General features: G+C 48.5%; 1 protein-coding gene across 2 annotated transcripts; it reads right to left on the reverse strand.

Annotated features, from left to right (window-relative positions):
• Positions 1-8,509: 8,509 nt before the first annotated feature.
• On the reverse strand, positions 8,510-24,256 carry PPP1R3F (protein phosphatase 1 regulatory subunit 3F). Of its 2 annotated transcripts, none has more exons than XM_019943638.3 (4): positions 23,036-24,256; positions 13,475-13,530; positions 13,174-13,253; positions 8,510-10,276 (listed from the first exon to the last, which is right to left on the reverse strand). In XM_019943638.3, the coding sequence occupies exons 1-4, from the start codon at positions 24,034-24,036 to the stop codon at positions 8,981-8,983; spliced, it is 2,433 nt and encodes an 810-aa protein (XP_019799197.1). In that variant the 5' UTR covers positions 24,037-24,256; the 3' UTR covers positions 8,510-8,980. The 2 variants fall into 2 exon arrangements, with proteins under 2 accessions (XP_019799197.1, XP_019799196.1); XM_019943637.3 differs by having other exon boundaries at positions 13,174-13,256.
• Between the last annotated feature and the right edge of the window lie 63 nt (positions 24,257-24,319).

The raw sequence follows: 24,319 nt of genomic DNA on the forward strand, positions 1-24,319 counted from the left end.
AGCTGGCAGCTGGCCAGGATCTGAATGGGGACTTGGGGGGGGGGGGTCTTTTCCTAAACCCCAGGCTCTGTTGGGGCTTCCCCCAGTGCCTTCAGCATCTGTGGCTGTGCCTTCCGGCTATAGCCAAACCTGCCCCAGGATCCAGGCTGCAGACTTCTGAACTCCAGGCTTGGTGGAAAGAAGCATATGATGCAACCTTTCAGTGAGAAAAAGAAGATTAAAACTATGACAACAACTTCCCTTTAACCCTGGAAATGAGCTTCTGGTAGGAGGCAGTAGAGCAGGAGGGAGAGGGAGGCATCTACAGAAGACCCTGAACTTAGACCAGGGTTCTCCAGGAGGAACAGGCAGAGCTGACCCTAGGTACCCCCAGCTGTCCACACACAGAGAGGGAGCCTCCGAGGGACACCCAGGCCTGGGGCTCACACACCCAGAGGCCTGTGACCCTCTCAGGTGTGAATGTTAAAGCCTCTGTCGTTCCTCTGTCTTTTTTGAAGCCTTCCCAGACTTGGAGATGAGACATCCCTGCTGGCGAAGGCAGGTATAGCTGTGATGTGGACAGTGCGTGGCTGAGCTGTGCCTGGTGACACCAAGACCTCCCATGGGGCCAAGGCTTCAGTCAGGCTTCCATGAATGAAAGGAAAAGGCTGCTTTAACTTAGCAGGCTGCTCAGGTTTGGACCTGGGCTCACCCTGCACCACAGACATCCAGAACGGGAAGTGGGGAGGTTGTAGGATGTGGTCCAGTAACAGCCAGGCTGAGAGCTCAGGACAGAGAGCAGAGGCCACTGTGAGATCAAGATACTGGGCCTAGTAATGAGGAGGAGGGAGAGGAAGATCAGGAAGGCCTCTGCAAAGGACTGGGCTCAGGGCTGATGAAAACATGGACACTCAGGGCCTCAGTTTGCCCACCTGTACACTGGTGATAAAAGTTGAATTTACATGGTGCCGTTGGTGTGAGAAAAGCACGGTTCATGTAAAATGATCAGCCAGTGTCTGGCACAGAGTAACTGTGAGGTTAATGCTGATGGTATTGTTATTTTTATTATTACAAGAATCACTCAGTCTTAATTGTTGACATGCTCTTCTCCCCCGTGGGGTGGGCACCTTGCTCCCTTCAAAGGTAAGCCCCATCTGTCCACCTCTGTGGCTCCAGTGTGGGGACACTGGCAGTCACCATAGAGGCCTGGTGAAGGAGGGAGTGTTTGATAGGGAGAATAATGGCCCCCGAATGATATCCATGTCCTAAACCACAGGACCTGGAATATGCCACCTTACATGGTAACAGGGACTTTGCAAATATGATTAAATTTAAGCATTTTGAGATGGGGAGATTGTCCTGGATTGGGCCCAGTGTAATCACGAGGGTCCTTGTAAGTGAAAGACGAAGGCAGGAAAGAAAGAGAGTGATTCGATGTGAGAAAAGACTCCACTGGCTATTGCTGGGCTTTAAAGATGGAAAAAAGGGGCCAAGGACTGCAGGCCACCTCTAGACACTGGAAAAGGCAAGGGAATGATTTCTCCCCGAGAGCCTCCAGAAGGCCCAGAAGGAACACAGCCCTGAGGACACCTTGTGAGACTTCTGAACTCCAGAACTGAAAGATAATACATTTGTGTTGTTTTAAGCCACTGAGTTTGGTGTAAATTTGTTACATCATTAATAGGAAACTACTAGATAGGGAAACACATGTCCTCCCCACTCCCTTCCTTCCTTCTCAGGCCCCCATTTCCGTCAGAAATGCCCAGTCCTGTGGCCCCTACGAGGTGGTGGCCCTGTCCCCTCGGTCAACCTCAGAAACAGGGGGAGACTGAGGAGGTTACAGGTCCCCTGGGGAGGGTATATTAGGACCCAGTGCTTCTCAAGGGGGCAGGCAGGGAAGGGGCCTGGGGTACAAAGGAGGCCCCCACATTGCCCATTATTCCACCTACACAATAATACACATACTTGAGGGTGGGGACAAGGTGACGTGAGTGACAGTAATTGTGAGATCTAGAGGGGGGCTGATAACAACTGATGTTTACTTGCTGTACCAAGCACTTCCCTAGGTGAATGATGTATTATCTCATTTAACCTTCACCATGACCCTGTGAGGAGGGAAAGTTATTACCCCTGATGACAGAAAAGCAAAGGGAGGCACAGAGAGCTTGAGTAACTTGCCCATCACGTGACATCATGGAAATTTAGTCCTGGACTGTGTCATTCCAGAGCCCCTCCTCTTGCTCACCCTACTCCACTGACTGGATTACTAGATTAATCAAATGTTGTCATGGGGAATTCCCTGGCCATCCAGTGGTTAGGAGTCGGCTCTTTCACTGCTGTGGCCCAGGTTCAATCCCTGGTCAGGGAACTAAGATCTCACAAGCGTGGTGCAGCCTGAAAAAAAAAATGTGGTCATGAGTGAGGGCCATTACACATGTTTTCTCCAAAGCCCAGTGGGCATTAGCCCCCTTTTATGAATGAGGAACTGAAGCTAGGAGAGAATAGATGACTTGCCTAAGGTCACACAACCAGGACTTGGGGTTCTGGCCTTTAAATGAGATTTTCCAGGCTCTGAAACCACATTTCCTCAGTTATTATGAGTGTGAATGAGGTCCAAGGGGAGATGGACTCCAACATCTGAGGACAAAATGGGCAGACCCTCTCCATCCCCTCAGAGACAGCTGTCTCCACACCACGGCTGATGTCAGGAGATAAAGAATAAACAATTCCCCCAAATATGACTTCCACAGACAGGGCTGAGGGAACCTCAGTAACTTCCAGGGCTGAAGGCAAGAGGACCCTGATCCCAGAGGAGGTTCTTTTTGGTTTTATTTATGTTTTAATTTTACACATTTATTATTTTTTAACATCTTTATTGGAGTATAATTACTTTACAATGTTGTGTTAATTTCTGCTGTATAACAAAGTGAATCAGCTGTATGTATGCATATATCCCCATATCCCCTCCCTCTTGCGTCTCCCTCCCACCCTCCCTATCCCACCCCTCTAGGTGGTCACAAAGCACGGAGCTGATCTCCCTGTGCTATGCGGCTGCTTCCCACTAGCTATCTATTTCACAGTTGGTAGTATATATAAGTCCATGCCACTCTCTCACTTCGTCCCAGCTTACCCTGCCCCCTCCCCGTGTCCTCAAGTGCATTCTTTACACCAGAGGAGGTTCTGAAGGAAGTAGTCTACACTTTGTGGTCTAGACAAGGAAATTGGGGTGGCTCAGACCCTGTGTGGAGGAGTCCCAGAGTGTCACATTGCTCCCCATTCTCACTGCATTTTTAGTTGTTTCTTTGGGTTTTTTTTAACCTGAGAAATGTACATCTTAATGAATATTAATGAATTTCACATCCATGAACAATCACCCAGATCAAGCAGTATACCATTATCCACATTCCAGAAGTCCCCTGGGTCCCTTCTCAATCATATTCCTCCGTCCACCAGAAGTAAACACTATTATGACTTGGTCATTATCATTCCCTTGATTTTCTTTATAATTTTACCACTAGCAATGGATTCGTTTTGGCTGTTTTTGAACTTCATGTAAATGGATCATACAGTGTGCAATCATTTATGTTTGGCCTCTTTTGCTCCATGTATTCGTGGATCTTTCATTCTCATTGTACAATATTCCATTCTGTGAATATACAACTTATTTATATACTTCGTGGCACTTCTGGTTTTTCTATTTTTAGTTTTTAATATATTCTAGATTTGAGCCTTTCATCAGTTAAATGTGCTTCAATTATCTTCTCCCAATTTGTGTCCCAATTTGTGGTTTTCATTCTTTATGGTGTTTTTTGATCAATAGACATTCTTAATTTTAATGTAATTGAATGTTTTATAATTGTCATTTAGTGTTTTTCTGTCTTATTTAAGTAAAACTTTCCTATCTTCTATATTCTACTATTTTAAAGTCTTAAAGCTCTTTGGGGGACTTCCCTGGTGGTCCAGTGGTTAAGAATCCATCTTGCAATGCAGGGGATGCAGGGGATCCCTGGTCAGGGAGCTAAGATCCCACATGCTGCAGAGCAACTGAGCCCACGCACCACAACTAAGACCCGATGCAGCCCAAAAATAAATAAATAAATATTTTTTTAAAAAGCTCTTTAGTTTTGCCTTTCACATTTAGGTTTTCAATCCACCTAGTATTATTTTTATTTGTGTTGTGAGGTAAGGATCCAATTTCATTTTTTTTCTATATGGATAACTGATTGTTCCATTTATCAGAAGTCCAACCATTCCCCACTGGTTTCACAGTACCTCCTTGGCCACCTATTCTCTGTCTACATTATGAATGGGTCTGTTTCTGAGACCACTCGTCTTTCACTCGTCTATTTGTCTACCCTTGCAGCAATATCACACCATCTTTTCTTTTTGCGGTACACTGGCCTCTCACTGTTGTGGCCTCTCCCGTTGTGGAGCACAGGCTCCGGACGCGCAGGCTCAGCGGCCATGGCTCATGGGCCCAGCCGCTCTGCGGCATGTGGGATCTTCCCGGACCGGGGCACGAACCCGTGTCCCCTGCATCGGCAGGCAGACTCTGAACCACTGCGCCACCAGGGAAGCCCAATATCACACCATCTTAATTGCTATACCTTTAAAATAAATATGGGTGCCCTGGCTAGTTGGCACTTCCACATAAATTTAAGAATTAACTTGTTAGGATACACACACACAAATCTATTGAAATCATGATTGTATTTGTATTGAACCTATAAAACAGTATAGAGGGAACTGACAGCTTTATGACATTGACTCTTCCATTCGATGAACATGTATATCTATTTATTTAGTCTTTTTAAATATAGATTGATCTATTTATTTATTTATGTATTTATTTATTTATGGCTGAGTTGGGTCTTCCATTGCTGTGCGCGGGCTTTTCTCTAGTTGCGGCGAGCGGGGGCTACTCTTCATGGCAGTGCGCAAGCTTCTCACTGCGGTGGCTTCTCTTGTTGCGGAGCACAGGCTCTAGGTATGCAGGCTTCAGTAGTTGTGGCTTGTGGGCTCTAGAGAGCAGGCTCAGTAGTTGTGGCACACGGGCTTAGTTGCTCCACAGTATGTGGGATCTTCCCAGACCAGGGCTCGAACCCGTGTCCCCTGAACTGGTGGGCAGATTCTTAACCACTGCACCACCAGGGAAGCCCCTATTTAGTCTTTTAAAATGTCTTTCGATAAGGTTTTATATTTTTCCCAAAAAAACTTGGCCTCTTTTGTTACTTTCTAAGTAGTTCATACATGGTATCTTTATTAAAATTTTCTTAGTTTGTTGTTAGCATATAAAAGCAATAGATTTTTTTAAAGGCATTTTTTAAAATTTATTTATTTATTTATTTTTGGCTGCATTGGGTCTTCATTGCTGTGCACGGGCTTTCTCTAGTTGCGGTGAGCAGGGGCACCTCTTCATTGTGGTGCCCGGGCTTCTCATTGCAGTGGCTTCTCTTGTTGTGGAGCACAGGCTTTAGGCACGCAGGCTTCAGTAGTTGTGGTGCATGGGCTCAGTAGTTGTGGCCCGCGGGCTTATTTGCTCTGCGGCATGTAGTATCTTCCTAGACCAGGGCTTGAACCCGTATCCCCTGCATTGGCAGGCGGATTCTTAACCACTGCGCCACCAGTGAAGTCCCTAAAAGCAATAGATTTTTAAATATGGATTTTGTATCAGAAATCTTCTTAAATTCTTAAAAATTCTAATAATTTATCCATGCACTATTTTGGATTTTCTAAATATACGGTGGTATCATCTACAAATAATGACAATTCTGTTCTTCATTTCCAATTTTTAAACATTTTATTTCTCTTCCTTGTCTTACTGTGCCTGCTAGACCCTCCAGTACAATGCTGAGCAGAAATGGTGATAGCAGGCATCTTTGCCACGTTCCAAATGTCAAAGCTCTTAACATTTCACTTCTGTCATTTACTGTAAATCTTTGTAGATACCCTTTAAGAAAATTTATTCAACTAATTTGCTAAGATTTTTAAAATCATGAATAGATGTCGAATTTTATCTAACCCTTTCTCTACATTTATTAAGATGATTGTGGTTTTTCTCCTTTAATCTGCTAATGAGGCAAATTATGCTGATTGAGTTCAAGTGCTAAACCACATCACAGGTTTACAATAAATCTAACTTGATCATATTATTCTTTTTTAATATATTGGATTTAGGCAGTGCTATAGAGTGAATGTTTGTGTCCCCTCAAAATTCATATGTTGAAACCTAATCCCCAGTGTGACGGTATTAGAAGGTAGGGTCTTTGGGAGGTGACTAGGTCATGAGAGTGGAGCCCTCATGAATGGCATTCGTGCCCTTATAAAAGAGACCCTAGAGAGCAACCTTGCCCCTTCACTATGTGAGGACACAGCGAGAAGACAGCCGTCTAGGAACCAGGAAGTTGGTCCTCACCAGACAGCAAATCTGCCGGCACCTTGATCTTAGACTTCCCAGCCTCCGTAACTGTGAGAAATAGATGTTTGTTGTTTATTAGCCACCTAGTCTACACTATTTTGTTATAGTAGCCTGAACAGACTAAGACAGGCAGTTATCATTTAGCTTAAAATAGTTACATCTATCTTCTGGAGATTGTTCTGTAATATTCTTTTCTTACTTATCAGGTTTTAGTATCAAGGTTATAGCAGCCCCATAAATTGAATTAGGAATGCTCCCTCTTTTTCTACACTCTGGAATTGGTTCTATAAAATTGGAATTATTATTATTATAAATAATTATTATAAATAATAATTCTTATTCCTGGAGTATTTCACCAGTGAAGCCATCTGGAGACAGTTTTGGCAAGTTATATGTCTGTAGTGATTTGTCCATTTTACCTAATTTTCAACCCAATTGGCATAAAGTTGCTTTTTTGGACATTGAGCAAATTGTCACATCAGTGGAGGGCCACAGACACATGTCTGGACTTTGATATTTGACAAAGTCAGAATATGCTCATTGAAAGGTGAAATAATGGGTGTGTTGAATTTGTTTTCACTAGCTGTTTTCCACTTCCAGACCTCTGCAATGCTATTCCTTCTTACTGGACTGCCTTCTCTTCCCCTTCATCACCTAGTGGATTCCTTCTTGCTTTGTGTGGTGTTTTTGTTGTTGTGGGTGAGGGTGGGGGGAGTTGGTTTGCTTGTTTGTGCACCACGTGGCTTGCAGGATCTTAGTTCCCTGACCAGGGATCTAACCCGGTCCCTGGCAGTGAAAGCACCAGGTCCTAACCACTGGACCACCAGGGAATTCCCGCTTCTTGTTTTTTAAAATGCAGTTCAGGTACCACATCCTCCAAGAAGGCTTCCAGAGTTCCCACAGTGGACTAAGCATCTGTCCCAGGGTCCCCGCAGCTCACTGGATCCATCACTGCTAATGTACTAACCACACTGCACTGAAATTCTTTCTCTGCGTCTGTCTCCCCCACTAGACCGTGGGCTCCTTCCTCTGTGTCCTCAGAGCAGAGCAGACGTCAACACTTGTGGAACTAAAGTGAGCTGTAACCACTGAATGACTAACTAAGTTCTCTAGCCATGTCTCTATATTTTCCCACATACGTTTGTTTGTTCTTTTATTTCATTCAATAGGTATTTATTGAAAACTTACTATGTGCCAGGTAGTGTTCTAGAAGAGTGGCCAGTGAGGAAAGAGGAAAACTACGAGAGTATGGTATCCTGGAAACCAAGTGAAGAAAGGATTTCAAGGCTGAGGAGATGGTTAACTGTGTCAAAGGCTGCCAATAGGTCAAGTAAGACGAGGTCTGAGACTTGACTGTTGATAGAACAATGTGAATATCATCAGTGACTTCAGCACTTTTGCTGAAGTGGTTGGGCAAAAAATACAATTGTGGTTAAGGAAAAGCACTGGAGCCCTGGGGGAGAAGGACTGAAGAAAGCTGGTATAAAGTTTTGCTGTGAAAGGAAGCAAACAAATATATGGTGTTTTATTTTGCTATGCAGAGTTTTTTATTTGCATGCAGTATATACATCTAGCCTTTCTTTCAAAGCTTCTGGGTTTCCAGTTTTGAGTTAGAATGCAATGTCTGTGGACAGCAACTCTGAAATGAATTTTTCACAGCACATTAAGTCCTCTGTCCTTTCTGAGGCCTCCTCAATCTTGAGGGCAGAGGGCTCTCCCTGCTAGTGTCAAAGGCTGTGTTTTGGGGGTTTTTTTCCACTAACCTCAAAACCTTGTGGCTGATCCACAACAAATATCCCCTCAACCACAGCTGACCACATGTCATGCAGTCATGTATGTGACACCAAACACTCATGTGGCCACCATTCTTCCTCCCTCCCTGGCAGAATGTGAAAAAGACCAAAGGACCTGCCCCCCAAAGACCACCAGACCACATGGATTAGTACCATAAGATGAGGTGACACAGATCCTCAAGGACATATTGAAGCAGCAGCAGCAGGCAATGACCACATCCCACCCACCCCTACCCACTCCCCACCATGGTCCTCCCACAGAACGTGACCACCCTGCACATTCAGACCCGAACAGGAGAACATTGCACAACAAGACACATCGTTTCTCATAGAGCTGTATTGTGGCATATAATAATAGGTACTCTATATAAATTAAATTAAAAATAAAGCTCCAGCAGGTTGCACAGGTTGGCTGTTAATAAATATATCTCTGGGTAATTGTGCCCCAAGACCAGCTCATGACCACTCTCCCTCATCCAGAGAATTATACAAAAATAAATACAGGCTTGGGGGGGGGCGGGATGGGAAGGGAGGACATGCCCAGTTCCATTCTGAAAGTTCTCACTCACACCATCCACCCATGCTGTTTCTCTCCACTGGTATCACCGCAGGGAGCCCCACGCTGACTGGAGAGCTAAGGGACAGGAAGGCCTCTCTCCAGTCAAGCATTCTCAGAAGCAAAGGACCCTTCGCTGTACAGGCCACACATCCCATCTGAACCCTCTGGGGGGAGGGGCTACCCCTCCCCAGAGAGGGGGAAGCCTGTTATTGCTGATCTCACAAGCAGCTCCTACGAGAACCAGGCCAGAGAGAGGCACAGCGCAAGCACCAGGAGGGACATACCACTGTTCAGAGCCACAGGGACCACCACCAGCCCAGCCAGGACCCCCAGAGTCTGGGTCAAGGGCCCCCAGAGCTGGGGAGGCAATACACACACACTCTCTGCAGGGGCTGCTAGGGTTGGAGACCTCTTTGGGGGCTCAAGGCTTGGGCCTGAACCCTCTTCATCCTGGGAGCTCACATGGGGCCTGGCCAGGCTGGAAGGACAGACTTCAGCCCCCAAGGAACCAAGGAGGGGGAGATCTTGCCCTTGCAGGACTGGAGCAGCTGGCTCCTTGCCGAATATAGAAACCGATCTGTCTGCCAACTCAGTGGTAAACTCCATCTGGACTTCTGTCCCCCCTGGTGACCCAGTCACCCCAGCTATCACCCTATTCACATGCAAAGAGTCAGCGTCCTTGCCCATCCCCTTCTCTGGAGCCCCAGTGAACTGACCCTCCATACTCAGAACCACAGGGCTGTTACATCCTGAGCCTTCTGCCCACGGGAGCCACACATCTCCCATAGTGGCTACCACAGGATGGGCCCCAGAGAGGATTTCCGGAGGCGATTCCTTGGGGGTGTCCCCTTCTGGGCTGGAGGGTATGATGGGGAGCCCCTCTTCCCCCTCTCCCTCCTCATCAGGGTCCTCGGTGTCCTTGATGAGCTCCACACCACGCCCCAGCCTGGCATAGTGCAGCGTGATCTCCTCAGCCAGGGCACTGTTCAGGGCCCGCTCGGGGCCAGGCCACTTCAAGATCAGGTCGCGGTCCGTGAGTACGCCCAGGGGATGGCTGGGAGATACCCCCCCATCTGTGGGGCCCTCCCCACTACCTCCTGTCCCACCAGCAGCCACGGCAGCCCGCAGGCGGCTCAGGTGGGACAGGTAGAGCTGCTCCAGCTCCTGGTCAATGGTGTCCTCGCCAAGCAGCTCCTCCAACCCACTCACGACCTCCAGACCCCCAGGGGTCTCATCCATGATAGCTCCCACTATGGGGTCCTTTCGGCCCCTTCCATTCTCTCTGGATACTTCCCACGTAGCCTCCACCTGTCGCTGGCTGGGTTCCAGGAAAGGCCCAGCTGCCCCCTCACTTGCATCGGGCCCCGAGGCCTGGTCCCTGGGAGAGCCACCCAGGCCACAGAGGGAGGAAGAGAGGGGAATCCCGATGGCCGGTGCCTGGGGGACCTCTGTGAAAGCCACAGGTGGACTGCTTCTGGGAACATCACCTTCCTCTGGGGGTTTGCCAGTCACTGTAACTTCAGAAACCTGGAGCCATAGGGGAGGGGGGAGGGAGGGGAGAGAAAGGGAAGGGAATGAAGAAGAGGAAGGGATGGGACAAGCAGAGACAGTGAGAACTGGTGACAGCGCACATCCAGCCCCACAGGTGTTTCCAAGTGAAAACTCCATAAAGAACTATAATTTTCTTAACTCCAAAGACTACGTCTACATTAAAATAACAAAATTAGGTGGAATAAAAGGGGGCTTCCTGTAGATCATAAAGCTGAGAAATTCAGTGGGCACCAATATCTGGTGAATGACTATCAGTAACTACTGTTGGTTGACCTCCAAAACATATCCAGAATATCCATATGAATTCATGTATTTTCTCTTTTAAACAAAATGTATTTCCTAGCTCTGTCTTTTGACAAGGCCTAGAAACAATGACCAGTCTAGTAGCAACAAGCACATCTAGCACCCAGATCTTGGTTTCTAAATACCATTCTCCACTGAAAGGAATCAGGGCTTCTGAAATAACTGACTGTTCCCAGGTTCGGGGCAGGGAAAGTACAAGATGAGGCTGGGACATATTGACATACAAGAATGTGAGAAAGTGCTCAAAGAATGTTGGGGATGTATCAAAAGAACTCTAGAGGGCTTCCCTGGTGGCGCAGTGGTTGAGAGTCCGCCTGCCGATGCAGGGGACACGGGTTCGTGCCCCGGTCCGGGAAGATCCCACATGCCGCGGAGCAGCTGGGCCCGTGAGCCATGGCCGCTGAGCCTGCGCGTCCGGAGCCTGTGCTCCGCAACGGGAGAGGCCACAACAGTGAGAGGTCCGCGTACCACAAAAAAAAAAAAAAGAACTCTAAAGCCAATGAAAATAAGCTCCCACTGGCCAGAGACAATTCAATTTAAGTGTCAAAATAAATAAATAGGTGCAATGGGTTGAAACTCATCAAATATGTTTAAAATTTATGAGTTATTAATGCCACCCCAAAACTTAAAACCCTTAATTGGTCACCTTTGGAGAAGTTCATTTCTTCTGAAAACTGGTAAATAAAAGGGAAGTTTTTAAGTATTTATCCAGCTTTTTCTATACAAACTATATACCCTCAGGGCATATATGTTCAAGGTAGCCAAATAGTTGATGTGAGAAAGTTTTTCTTTAGAGAAGAATTCCAGCTAATAAATAGAATTAAGTAGAATCAATTCTATTTAAATTAATTTAATAATAACAGGTTATATTTAATAAAAGTAATAGTAATTAAATTTAATACTAGATGAAATTAATTAAATAGAATAAATTAATAAAAGTGGAGTAGAAATGTGTTTCCACGTGGATGCAATCAGCCAAATCCAGACTGTGGGAAACTCTATAGGACAAACAAGGCTTCTTCAACAAACAAATTGCAAGAAAATTGAGACAGATTTAAAAATCTAAAAAGACCCATCAACCAAATACAATGTATTGACCTTGTTTGGACCCTAAAACACCTATGAGACAAGGAAATTTGAACACTGACCAAATATTTGATGATCCTAAGGAATTATTGTTAATTTTCTGAGGGGTAACGTGGCATTGTGGGGTTTTTGTAAAGAGTGCTTAATTTTCTGAAATACAAACCAAAGTATTCAAGGATGACATAAAGTCTGGATTTTTTCCAAAATAATTCCATAGGGAAGGTGAGAGGAGGGGCTGGGGTATAGAGAAATGTAGGAATGGACGTGTTGAAATTTGTTGAAGCTGGGTGATGAGTATATGTGGATTCATTATACTGGTTTCTTTACTTTTATTATTTATTATTATTTTTTTTTTGGCCACTCGCATGGCATGTGGGATCTTAGTTCCCCGACCAGGGATCAAACCCATGCCCTGTACAGTGGAAGCACGGAGTCTTAACCACTGGACTGACAGGGAATTCCCAGTTTCTTTACTGTTATACGTTTGAAAATCTTTGTAATAAAAAGTTAACACACACACACACACACACACACACACACACACACACTTACATCTCTAGAATCTCTCTATCTCCCTGCCAGCACCAGCATCGCTCACCTGGACCACTGCAGTGGCCTCCTCCTCAGGGTCCCCCAGCTTCCACCCTCAACCCTGCAGTCCATTTTCCTCACAGCAGCCAGAGGAAGCCTGTTAAATCCTAAGTCAGATCATGGACCTCCTCTGCTCAAGACCCTCCTGCGGCTCCCCTGTCATTCAGAGTAAAAGCCAGAGTCCTCTCCATGGCCCGTGAGGCCCCATGTGATCTGTGCCTCCACTTCTCCCACCTCACCTCCTGCCGCTCCCCCTCACTCACTCTGCTCCGCTGCACGGCCTCCTCCTCACTGTTCCTCACACATACTAGCCACGGCCCCACCTTGAGGACTTTGCACTTGCCTGAGATGTTCTTCCCTTACCTTAGTTATCCACATGCCTCACTATTCCACTTTCTTCAGATCTTCTCTCAAATCTCACTGACCACCAAGGCCTTCCCTGGCCACCCAATCTGAAGTTGCAAACGTCTTCCCTCCCCCAACACCCCCCCCCACACACACATACACTCTCTCTCTCTCCTTATCCCTTTATTTCCTTTTTCCTTAGCACTCATCATCATCTAAAATACCATATATTTTAACTGCTATTTTGTTTTATTATGTCTCACTCCACTAAAATGTAAGTGAGCCCCATGAAGAGACAGTGTTTGGGTCATTACTGTATTACCAGTGTCCCTAACAGTCTTTGGCACAGAGCAAGCACTCAATAAATATTTGCTAAACTAACAAATGACATTTCTATAAGCCCAGGCAAATAACTGCATTCTACCCTTCTGCCACCAAGTTCTGATTTGGGGGGCCACCCCCCAACCTAGGGGAGACCCAGAGCAAGTCAGCCCCACCACCCAGCCTCCCATCGGGCTGTCCATCCAGAGGCTGCCAGGCCTGCTTACCTGAAGTGTCATCTGGGGCCACGGACGGAGAGGCGTGGGGGCCACCAAGGGACCCACTGACTCCTGGACATCAGGACGCTCTGCTGGAAAGAAGAGGACAGCGTCGGGGCCAGGCAAGGGTATAAACAAGCCTGGTTTGGTTAAGAAAATATACTCTTCTAGCCAACTGGCAGATTTGCCTCTGAAGCTTTCTGTGACAGTCTAAGGCAGAAGATGCCTCTTAATTTGTGGAGAAAGAAAAGGGGAGGAAGAAAGAAATGGTAAATATAAGCTAAAAGTCCCCAGCCTGCCAATTGCTTACCCACAGCAGGGGTATTATCGTCTGCACTCTTCATCCTCAGCTCCTCCTCGTTAGGCCTGTGGGGCGGAGGAGAGAATGCATGGATCTGATGCCCTGAAAGGCCGGTTCTGCCACCTACCGGCACCTTCTGAGCCTCTCTGCTGGCCCACCCTCACCTGACAGCTGCTGTTTTCTCTTCTGCTGCCTCTTTCTATCCTCTGGTCATAAAGTCCTACACACTCACTGTAGAAAATTGACGAAATACAGGAAAGCGTAAGGAAGCAGGAGAAAAGTCACACATCAGCCAGAGGCAACCATCGTTACCATTTTGGAAAATTTCATTCCACACATTCTGTGAATCGTTTAGATTCTGCGGGCATAATTTTGCAGCTGGCTTTGTCCATTTAACAGTAAGAAGCAGCATTACATACTTTTGTAAACATTTGAAATGGCTGCTACTACCCCCATCACATGGGTTGACCTTAATGTACGTAGCCATTCCCTTCCTACTAGGCAGCTAGGTTGTTTCCTTCATCTTGCTCCCACAAAGCAGACTTTGGCAGACATCATTGGGCATAGCTTAATGAACATTTTGGATCATTTCTTTAGAGTATACTTCTGGCTGTGGAGGAAACCATCTTTTCCAAGAAAGGGCAAGCAAGGACTGTGGGGCACAGGAAACAGCAAAGGGAAGGAAGGAAGCAACTGGAGAATGGGAAGGAGGTCAGCAGAAAAGGCAGTAACCTGAGATCACAGAGGCCTAGGTCCCTCCGCCAACCCTCCACCCATCGCCATATCAGCCTGGCAGGGCACTTAACCTCCCTGAACCTCACCCTCCTCACCTTAAAACGGAGCACAGGGGAGCCAGCATGTGTACACCAAGCACAGGGCAGTCGAGGGAAATGAGGACATCAAGCCAGACACCAGGGCCTGGCACAGAGCAGGGGCTGAATCAAGCATAGATATTTGTTGGTCTTTTTCCTCATTTGCCAGGCAAGTCAGACCCAAGGTCTGAGTGGTGGAAACCAAGGGTATTTCAGTCAGTCCCTGCCAGGGGTGAGGGTATGAGGATCATGGAGAAATCGCTGTTCTCATTCTCACCAATGAGTATCAACTGCTTACAAATTAAGGCAAATGAGGGAACCATTAACTAAAACACATGCGGAGACCTGAAAAGAGCTGAGGTAATAACTCAAACCTTTTTTCTTCCTCAGAAGTAACAGGATGATGTTGACATTTCGGTAAGTGGTTGCAACTTTTTTGAAAACACATAATCAGTTCCCTTCACAATTACCTACAGAAACAGAATATCACTAGCTGACCTGAATATAGTGCTTACTATGGTACTTCATAGCATAGCTTCACATATATTCATTTAATTCTCATGAGAACCCTATGAGATAGGTACTTTTACATTTTTGAAGTAGGCAGTTTTATTATCCTCATCTTACAGATGGTGAAACAGAAGCCAAGTAAATGGCTCAAGGTCATGCAGCAAAGATCGAAACCCAGGTCATTCAGCTTCTAAGTCTGTGCTCTCAACCAACAAACGGCTGCTTCTTGGATGAGGGAGGCTGGGGTCTTACCACAGCCTCATCTCCAATCCTTTCCAGGGCAGATAGAAAGAGGCAGCAATAATAGACAAGATCCCTCCCTCCACCTTCATTCAAGCTTTGCTTTTGATCTGCCTTTTGCCCACACTCTCATTCCCAGTTTCCCTGCCTTCAGGGGACATGTGGCTAGGAGACCACCAGACACAGAAATAGCTGCAAGAACTGGTTTTTATTAGCACCCTTGGGGAGGAAGCTTGAACCATGTACATGGATCTAGAGTCTGGAAGATCTGGAAGGGACCATCTGGTTTTCTTCACAGACTAGGGCTCACACATCACACCAGAGGTATTTGAGTCAGAAGACTACAGGGCATGAAGTAGGTGACTCCAGGAGCCCAGCCATCAATTCCTGCACTTCACGGATGAGAAAGGGGGATTCGGAGCAAATTGGCTTGGCTCTGCACCACTCCCCTTAGTAGGTCAAAAATCCAGGTCTTTGGATTTGTGGCCCAACACAATTTCTGCTGACTTCTTTTGCTGGTGTAGTCCTTCATTAGAGAAAATGTCATCTTCCTAGGGTCTTCTAAAGCAAGCATCCTCAAGACCCGCAAACAAACAGAGAGGCAGCCCTCCTCCCAGGGCAGGGCTAGGCAAGCCTTCCCCTGCCATCTGGCCCAGTGCAGGTGCATGATAACCAGGCTTCTAAAAGCCACTCCAGAGTCCTAGATGTACATGAGAGAGAAGAGAGGGGAACTCAGGATGCAGCCAACCAGCAGGAAAAGAACTTCATGGTCCATTTGAAGGAAAAAGAGAGAGAAGAAAAACAAATACAAAACAAATCCTTCAGCCCCCAGAACATCTCTTCCAAAGCCGGGGAGGGTGAGAAGAGGGGGAACATCCAAAAATCACGTCAAGTAATTCAGCCAATCCCCAAATCCACGAAGTCAGCAGAAGTACACAGGTCACTCTCCCTACTTCCAAAGTCAGAGAGATGAAAGCAGGAGGCACAGCATCTATTGTTCACCTCCTCCACCGTGGGCCCTTTTCATTGATACACCAAGTCATTTGAAAACCCTCACATCTCTCCTTCAAAGCAACACCCTTCCCTTTGCAGAAACTGTTCCCAAATGCAGAAACTGAGGCTCAAGGAACAGTATCTACACCTACTAACTACTAACTACACACCACACTGATAACATCCAAAGAGGGTTCCATTTTGAAGACAGTGTGTGAAACTGTGGGCTTAAAAAAAAAACACTAAATATCCTTGAACTGTCTTTCACAGTAAATATTCGGAGGCAGCTATGACTTTAATCAAAAGGAGGATAGTGATAGAAATGGAGTACAAATGTATACTGACTCACTAATCAGTAACAGAGAAGAGGGGTTCTTAGAAAAATGGGGAGGGAGATTAAGAACAAAACTGTACCTCCCGTATGCTTGCTAATTTTCGAGAAGGAAACTTGCTTTTGGCACCAACCCCACACACACCACGTGGTATTGCCTCAAGGGCAGTGGGCAGTCACGAACTGGAGCACAGACCAGGGGGCATCTTGGGCACTCATCCTCTGGGTGCTCTCGCGAGAACTAGTCAAGACAGTGTAGTCTAGGATGGGCCGTGTCAGGCCTGCATGCCTGTCTCCTGGGTGTGAAAAGTCTTCCTGCCATCAGGAGACTCAATGGCCTGACCTCAGAAGGCACCCAGGGAGACCAGGGTGTGAGATTTCAGAAAGAGGTGCTGTGGGCCCCAGCCTAGGCCAGCCAAGACAGAACAAAAAAGTCAATCGCCACAGTCAGAGAGTGAGTGAGCAAGTGAGGGCTGACAACCTCTGTGGAGAAGAGCAAAGCAGACTTTCAGAGCAGTCACATCACTGCCACCACCACCCAAATCCTCTGAGAGCACCCCCAACACTCGTGTTTTCAAAGAACCTGGCCAGCCCAAAGTGGGTCATGCACTGAAACCCAAAGGGAAACTCAGCAGACCCCAGCTCCCATGCAGTCAGCCTGAAGATAACGCTGACTCTCCGAGGGGACAGGTGGCTTCGGAAATCTGCCCGAGATACTTGGAATCCCAGTTACCCTGAGCCATCTGCTTTCTAAAAACAACAGGGTTTGAAGGAGGCTGTGAAAGCCACCAAGTTATGTGGGGTACTGCTCTGTCTTCCCCAGCTAGTCTGTGTCAGTGTCAGTTCTGGGACTTATGGACAATCCAGTAGGGCAGAGGGAGGAAGCTGAGCAGTTTGTTGTGCTATGAGCTTCTGCTACAGCAATGACTTCATTCATTTGGCCGTGACCCACGGTAAGAAATACGTTTTACATCATAACCCAGCACACACCCATATATACATATCTCTGAAAACCAGTTGTTCTTTGAATGAGATAACTTACCTTTACTACATGTTGTGATGCACTCATTATTTTCTATGCTATTTTTTTAATGTTTGTTGGAATCCAGTAAATTTATTTCACATCTTAATAAAGGGTCATGACATGTAGTTTTGAATAACCCCAGCTCTGCCACCTACCAGCTGTGTGACCTGGAGCAAGTTACTTAACCTCTCTGTGCCTCCGTTTCCTCATCTGTGAAGAGGGTATAATAGTAATACTTACCTCAGAGAGCTGTTAGGCAGATTGAGGAAATATTTGAAAGTCTCCTTTAAAGTGCTTAACAAACAGTACTCCACTCCAAATTCCCACTGAGAGAAACTGAGGCTCTGAAGAGGAAAGCAACTTGCCCAGCATTGCCCAGCTGGTAAGACACATCACCCAGCCCGGCACAGCAGTTGAGAACTGGGGCACCAGAGCAGGAGCACCCAGCTCAGATTCTGGCTGTGCTGCTTTCATAACACGTGGCCTCAGGCCCACATCCTCGACCATGATGCCCTATCAGTTTTCCGTGGAATAAAAGAGGATCACTTTCACACTAAAATCCTCACTCCAGACAACTAAGATGACCCCTGGCCCATCCTGTTTCGACTTTGATTGTTCTGATTTCCCAACTGCCAACTCAGATAGCAAGTTGGGTCCCCATCCATTCAGCTACAGGTACACCTGAAAATCATTGAGGGCTTACTGTGCATCAGCCCAGGGCCAGACTCTGGAGACACAATGGTGAGCAAACCCGACTAGGAAGCTTACAATTTAGCGTGCAGGAAGACATCAAAAAAAGATACTCACACTCATTCTTTCAACAAACATTTATTGAGCACCTGTTAAGTGCCAGGCACCGTGGCAGGCCCTGTGGGAATACAGTGGTGAACAAAAGCAGACCATGTCCCTACCCCTCACGGAGCTTACAGTCTAGCAGGGCAGAGAGGGTCATCCGATAATCCCCTAATGAAGGTCTAACTACAAACTGAGGTCAGGGCCTTCAGAAAAGGAAAGAATGCCCTAGAACAAGGGGCCTTGGCCCAGACTACAGGGTCAGGGAGGGCTTAAGATGCTTAGAAGGAAAATGAGCAATGGAGGGGTCAGGGAGCGAGGGGCTGCTGAGGACTCTATGGAGGAGGTGATGGAGTCAATCTCGAACAAGGGGAGTTTGAGGCATCTTTGAGACATCAGCCAAGTAGAGATACTGAGTTTGTATGTATGAGGCTGAAGGAAAGAGTAGGGAGAAAGAGAAGAACCAGAGAGTTCAGAGGAAAAGCAGCAGAGGATGGTCCCAAGGCAAGGTAAGAAAGTGTTTTAAATAGGAGTGCTCAACCACTTCAAGAACTCCAAAAAACCACCTATGGAATCTGGCAGATGCAGAGGCAGAAGTGAGTGGAGAAGACAAGTGTAGGCAACTCTTTAGAGGGGGGTCGACAGTGAAGGGGAGAAGGGTGATTGGGTGCTGGCCAGGAGCAGTGGGGACAGAGGTGGGGTCAAAGCACAGATTTCTAAGACAGCAGAGACACTGGCATGTATAAAGGCCAATAGAGAGGCTCAAGCGAGGAGGGCAGTGAAAAGCTGCCAGGAGAGAAAGGGTAACTGATTATGTCAGGTTCTGGAGCAAGTGGCAGAAAAATGGAACCCAGGGCACAAATGGGGAGACTGGCCTGAGGGAGGAAAAGGACCTCCCTCCTCCCCTGTAACACAAAGGAGGGAAATCAGTTTGCAGGCTTGGGGGCTACAAGTTGTGGGGAGTTCCATTCTTATAGTTTCTACTTGTTTTTTTGAAGCAGGAAGTCTGAAGGTAAAGAACATTTGAAAGAGTCACCTCAGGGACGAGACAAGAGTGGATCAGAATAAAACAGTAGGACTGCCAGGCAGGGTGGAAAATGACCCTGGATTTGTGGCAATGCTCATCTCCTCTGCTCTATGACATTCTCTAACAGGGCTTGCCCGCTTGGCTGGTCAGTTGCTATAAAAAGACCCGGGCCTGAGGTGGTTGGGATGGACAGGCTTCCAGGAGGAAGCACTCTTAGAACTGAAGGATCAAAATGAGACTGCAGTGGGAACCGCACCAACATTCCTGATGAGGGAAACAGCATGGACAAAGGCCCTGAGGCAGGAAGGGGGAAAGCACCTTGGAAAGACCACAGTGACAGAAGCTCAGAAGGCAGAGGATGGCATGAAGTGAGACTAGATGCCCTGGAGGCCAGACTGGGGGAGAGGTCATGGGGTGCTCAAAAGCCATGCTGCAACTTTCTTGGTCTTTATTTTTAAAAGGAATAGGACACCTCCCAAGGGTGTTAAGCCAAGGCAGACCTGGAGGGCTCTCCTCCCCACACCAGCCCTGGGATTTTGGACTCTGGGAGCCTCGGTTTGCTCATCCAGAAAAGAGGGATCGAAACCATCTATCTCACAGGGAATGTTGAAAGGATTAGATGAGACTGTACACGCAAATACTCCGCAGGGTCTCTGCCAGGTCTTGTACAACAAACCCTCCATCCCTGCCCCTCCCACCCGGTTCCACCACCGGCCCTTTGACATGTTAGCGCCAGTCTGCAGCTTTGGCCCTGTTTGAACCTAGCACTGTGCCCAGCACATGGTAGGCCCTCAATAAATGCTTGTTGATGGATCAGCTCTAAGCCTAAGGGTTATCAAAAGCCTGGGCCAGCAACTCGAGGAATGCAGCCATTTCAGTTTCTGAGCTGTATCCCGAGGGCTAGCACAGACTTCTCCCGTGTCCCCACGTGACGTGGCTGTGCTGGTGCACAGTGGACCTGCAGGCAACACTTCCTGAATGGGAAGCCCTCTACAACAGGGCTCCCGCAGGCTGAGGCTATCCCCTAAGATCCTCTACCACCTCCCAGAAGGGCTGGGTCGCAGGCAGCGGCTGTTCTCCAACAGCACTCCAAGTCACCGGCAGCACGCAGGTTTTAAAACAATAATAAGTTGAAATGTACTCGCCAAGAAAGCCACCGACCTACAAAGAAAATCTTATCGCTGATCTTGCAATGAGCACCGACCTCCCCTTTGCAAGAGCTGAGATCAAGATAAAGAAGCTATCGAAAAGCCATCTGCCCACTTAAAATAATATCATAAGTCATGTTAGGAACCACAGACCTGGGGCCAGATACCAAAACAATTGTCTGAACGGGCTGCTTCAATTTCTCCTTAAAACCACCCATGTATGTTAAAAGAAAAACACCCTCCCACCCACCTTGGCCCTGCAAGCTTTTGATTTCTCTGTTCCCTTCCTTTCACACTCTAAAATGACCAAACTCTGTTACCCAAACTGACACGTCTTACAGACAAGGCTCCCACGACAGCCAGCTGGAATGACGACTCAGGAAAAGTGACAGAAATTAAGGCGAGGGGCACTGGAATGGCTGGATATCTTGATCTGGGTGATGGTTTCACAAGGGCATACATATGTAAAAATCTATTGAGCTTCACACTTAAGATCAATAAAGGAAAAAAAAAGCTAGAAGGAAAGCAAGACATGCTAGGAACATGGGAACACCTGGAGCGAAATGCAGAATTTGCCCTGAATCCTATCAGGCCTTCAAGAGGAACAGTAGTTTTTAAAAAACGTCCCTACCGTCTCCTCCCTGGTCCTATCACTCACTAGCTGAGTGTACTTGAACAAGCTGGCTCACTTCTCTGAGCTACCTCAGTTTCCCCCTCTATTAAATGGGCATAACCATAGCAGCTACACCACACAGCATGCACAGTGGGACTCAGGAGAGAACAAACTTGAAGCTCTCAACACAGAGATCAGTAAATGTTGGCCACTGTTAATCTTTCAAAGCTAACACCATGCTTCAGTTACCTTGCCCATGCTTGCTGCGTCCAATCCAAGCACACAAATTGACTGTCGTTCCCCTTTAGCAGATGAGAAAACGGAGGCTCACAGATGAAGAAACTGAGGCAAGGCTACACAGCTGGTGATGGACAGAGCAGAGTTTGGGAGGGGAATCCAAGGAACTATCTGTGATTCCCTAAGCATTAATACTGACACCTATACGGCACTACTAAGAGCCAGGCTTGGTTCTGAGTGCTCTTACTCATCTCCTGTGAAGTAGCTGCAATAATTCTCTCTGCTTTACAGATGAGGGTACTGAGGCACAGTGCGGTTAAATGAGTTGGCCAAGATCATAAGGCTAACAGATGACAGGACTGGGATTTGAACCCAGGCACTGATGTCAGAATCCACACTCTTACGCCTGTAAGGAAAGCCATGCTGCCTACCCTGCTCAGATAGTCTCAGGTTACTGTTACCAACACAGGTTGGTAAGTAGGTACTTGTCTGCTTGCTCACTTACCCAGGCACATCTGCCCACAAGCCCCAAGCTAGACCCTTCTGAACCACTCACAGCCTAAGGCCCTTCCAGGATCACAAACATCTTGCTGCAGCCAGAGGCTTCTGATCAAGCATATACAAGGTCCAAACAGCATTTTCCCATTCCCATTTCCAGTCCTCCCAGGAGCAGGGAAATGTATGCATTTCCCACATGTGCTTGGAGAATCTACTTATCCCAGGTTAGACTTAGGTGATTCCCCCCAAAATCAGGCCTAGCTGCTACTCTTGAAGAACTCATGGCTTGATAGGGAAAACCCAGGAGGATCTTGTATCAGGGGCTTCTGGGGTTAAGTGGTTCCTTCTCCAAAGCCCTGAATGGTCACAGGTGGTACAGCAAAAACAAAGGTAAAGAGCTTCCAGTCCAGGCCCATCTGGTTCTGCCTCTGCCAGAGCCACTGCTTCTTGTGAGAGCAGGGGCTCAGCCCCTCAACTCCACAGGAGATATCAGACCAAATTAGAGCAAAACAGTAAAGAGACTGCACAGGCTTCAAGGTCAGACATGGCCAAACTGGAAAAGCCAGGAGCCATCACTTCCTCAACCAGTTTCTCCCTCTAGAACTCTGGCTTCCTGCTGCATCAAATGGGGATCAGATTCCCTGCCTCCCACTGGTAAGGACCTTGGTCCACACTACCATATCACTGCAGTTCTCTCCGCTCCAGCACACTACCCTTCGTTCACACCAGATTCAGTCCCACCTCAGGACCTTTGCACTTGCTGTTCTCTCTCCCTAGAACACCTCTGCTCCCATTATGTGTGCAAAACTATTCCTCTTTATCATTCAAGGCTCAGTTTACACAGTACCTCCTCAGAAAGTCCTCCTTGTTCCCTTTTCTACAAACTCTCTCCCTCCCCATATCTGTGCATAACTCTTATCAGCATCCAGGACTCACTTTCTCAAAGGCCTTCCCCAAACACCCTACCTAAAGCAGCTATTCCCTCCCAAACTGTCCCCTTACTCTATTTTACTTTCCTCTCAGCAGCTAAACTTATTCGTCTGTATCTTATCCACCTGCTGGTTTTTTCAAACTGTCTCTCATAAAAGCCTGTATGCTCCCTGAGGGCAGGTAAGATGTCTGTCTTGTTCAGGGCTTTACAGTGCAATTCAATAAATGAATGAAACCCCGGTAATTAAAACACAGCCTAGCACATGTTCGGTCTCCATTACTCTTTGACCGACTGACTGAATGCGCCCTCCTCCCTGTCCTGGAGAGCAGGCCTCAGGGGCTCCTGGGTCGGAATGCTTGTCCTCCATCCTAAACACAGCACTGCGTTGGCGGAGGTGGCGCTGGCAGACATTACCTGCGCCTCACCGGCTTCATGCAGCTCTTCAGCTGCCTGGCCTCAGCCTCCACGGGACCCTGGCACTCGGGCTGTGGCTCCAGCTGCTGCAGCTGCTGCTGCTGGGGCAGCCCTTCGGCATCAGTGGGTGTGGGAGCGGGTGCAATCCGGAGCAGGACTGTGTAGTTGCGGCCGTGGTTGTTGGCCCAGAAAGTGCCCTCGGGGGTCTCATAGCGCACCACGAAGTCCAGGCGCGCCCCATCGCCCGCACCCTCAGCAAAGGGCAGCTGGAAGGCAAAGCGGTCGGTGCGGCCGCCGTCGTCGGGCGAGGAGGCGGGCGCCTGGCCGGGGCCCAAGCCAAGGCCCAGATCCAGGATGGGATCTCCTGCTCCTGGTCCTCCCGCTCCTGCCCCCGGCGGGCTGCGCGGGACGTAGCGCGCTGGGTGGTCGCAGAAGGAAGCCCAGCCGTCGTGTGAGGCCCGCACGTGCACCGCCTTCTCAAAGGAGCGGTTCAGCACGCGGACCAACCCGCGCAGCACCGGCGGGCGCCCCCCAGGCACCCACACCCCGGCACCCCCGGGGACCGCTCCGGGAGGCGGCAGCAGTGCCTCCAGCTCCACCATGACGCGCCCCAAGCGCTCCAGACGGCCCGGCGCGGGCGGCAGCGAAAATGTGGGCACCAGGTAAAACCCCCCGCCAGCGGGAACGGGGCACAGCGGCGAGAGCTCGGGGCAAGCCTCCTCTTCCTCCTCCCCTTCATCCCCATCCTCGCCATCGTCGTCCTCGTCAGCCCCGCCGCCGACGCCATCTTGCCCGGCCGCCACCGCCATCTTGCCCGCCCCGGGCCCGCCCCACGGCCGGTAGCGGCGCAGCTGCGCCAGCGGCAGCCCCAGGGCCTCGTCGGCGAACAGCACCCTCCGCGGGGCCACCGCTGCCTCGACTGAGGTACGGGGCTCGCCCGCGGCCGGCGAGGGGGGCGCGGGATGCCGCAGCGGGGGCTCCACAGGGGCCGTGCGCGCCATACCGGCGGCGGCGGCGGCGGCGGCGGCACCGACGGCACCGGCAGCGGGACCGGCGGGGGCAGGGCCTGAAGGGGCGGGCAGCCAATGGGAAGGCCAGCGCCGGGGGGAGGGGGATACGACTCACGGGGGGGGGGGGGGGTCGTAGGCGGCGAGACGACAGGTATAGCGGAGAGCCAATGGGGAGCCGCGCACGCGTGACGTAGACGGTGAAGCGAGTGCAGGGGAAGCACGCAGCCAATGGGGATACCCGAGAGTGGGCGGTGTAGGAGGCGGGATGATCGGG

The sequence above is a fragment of the Tursiops truncatus genome, chromosome X (assembly GCF_011762595.2).
Source record: "Tursiops truncatus isolate mTurTru1 chromosome X, mTurTru1.mat.Y, whole genome shotgun sequence".
Lineage (NCBI taxonomy): Eukaryota > Metazoa > Chordata > Mammalia > Artiodactyla > Delphinidae > Tursiops > Tursiops truncatus.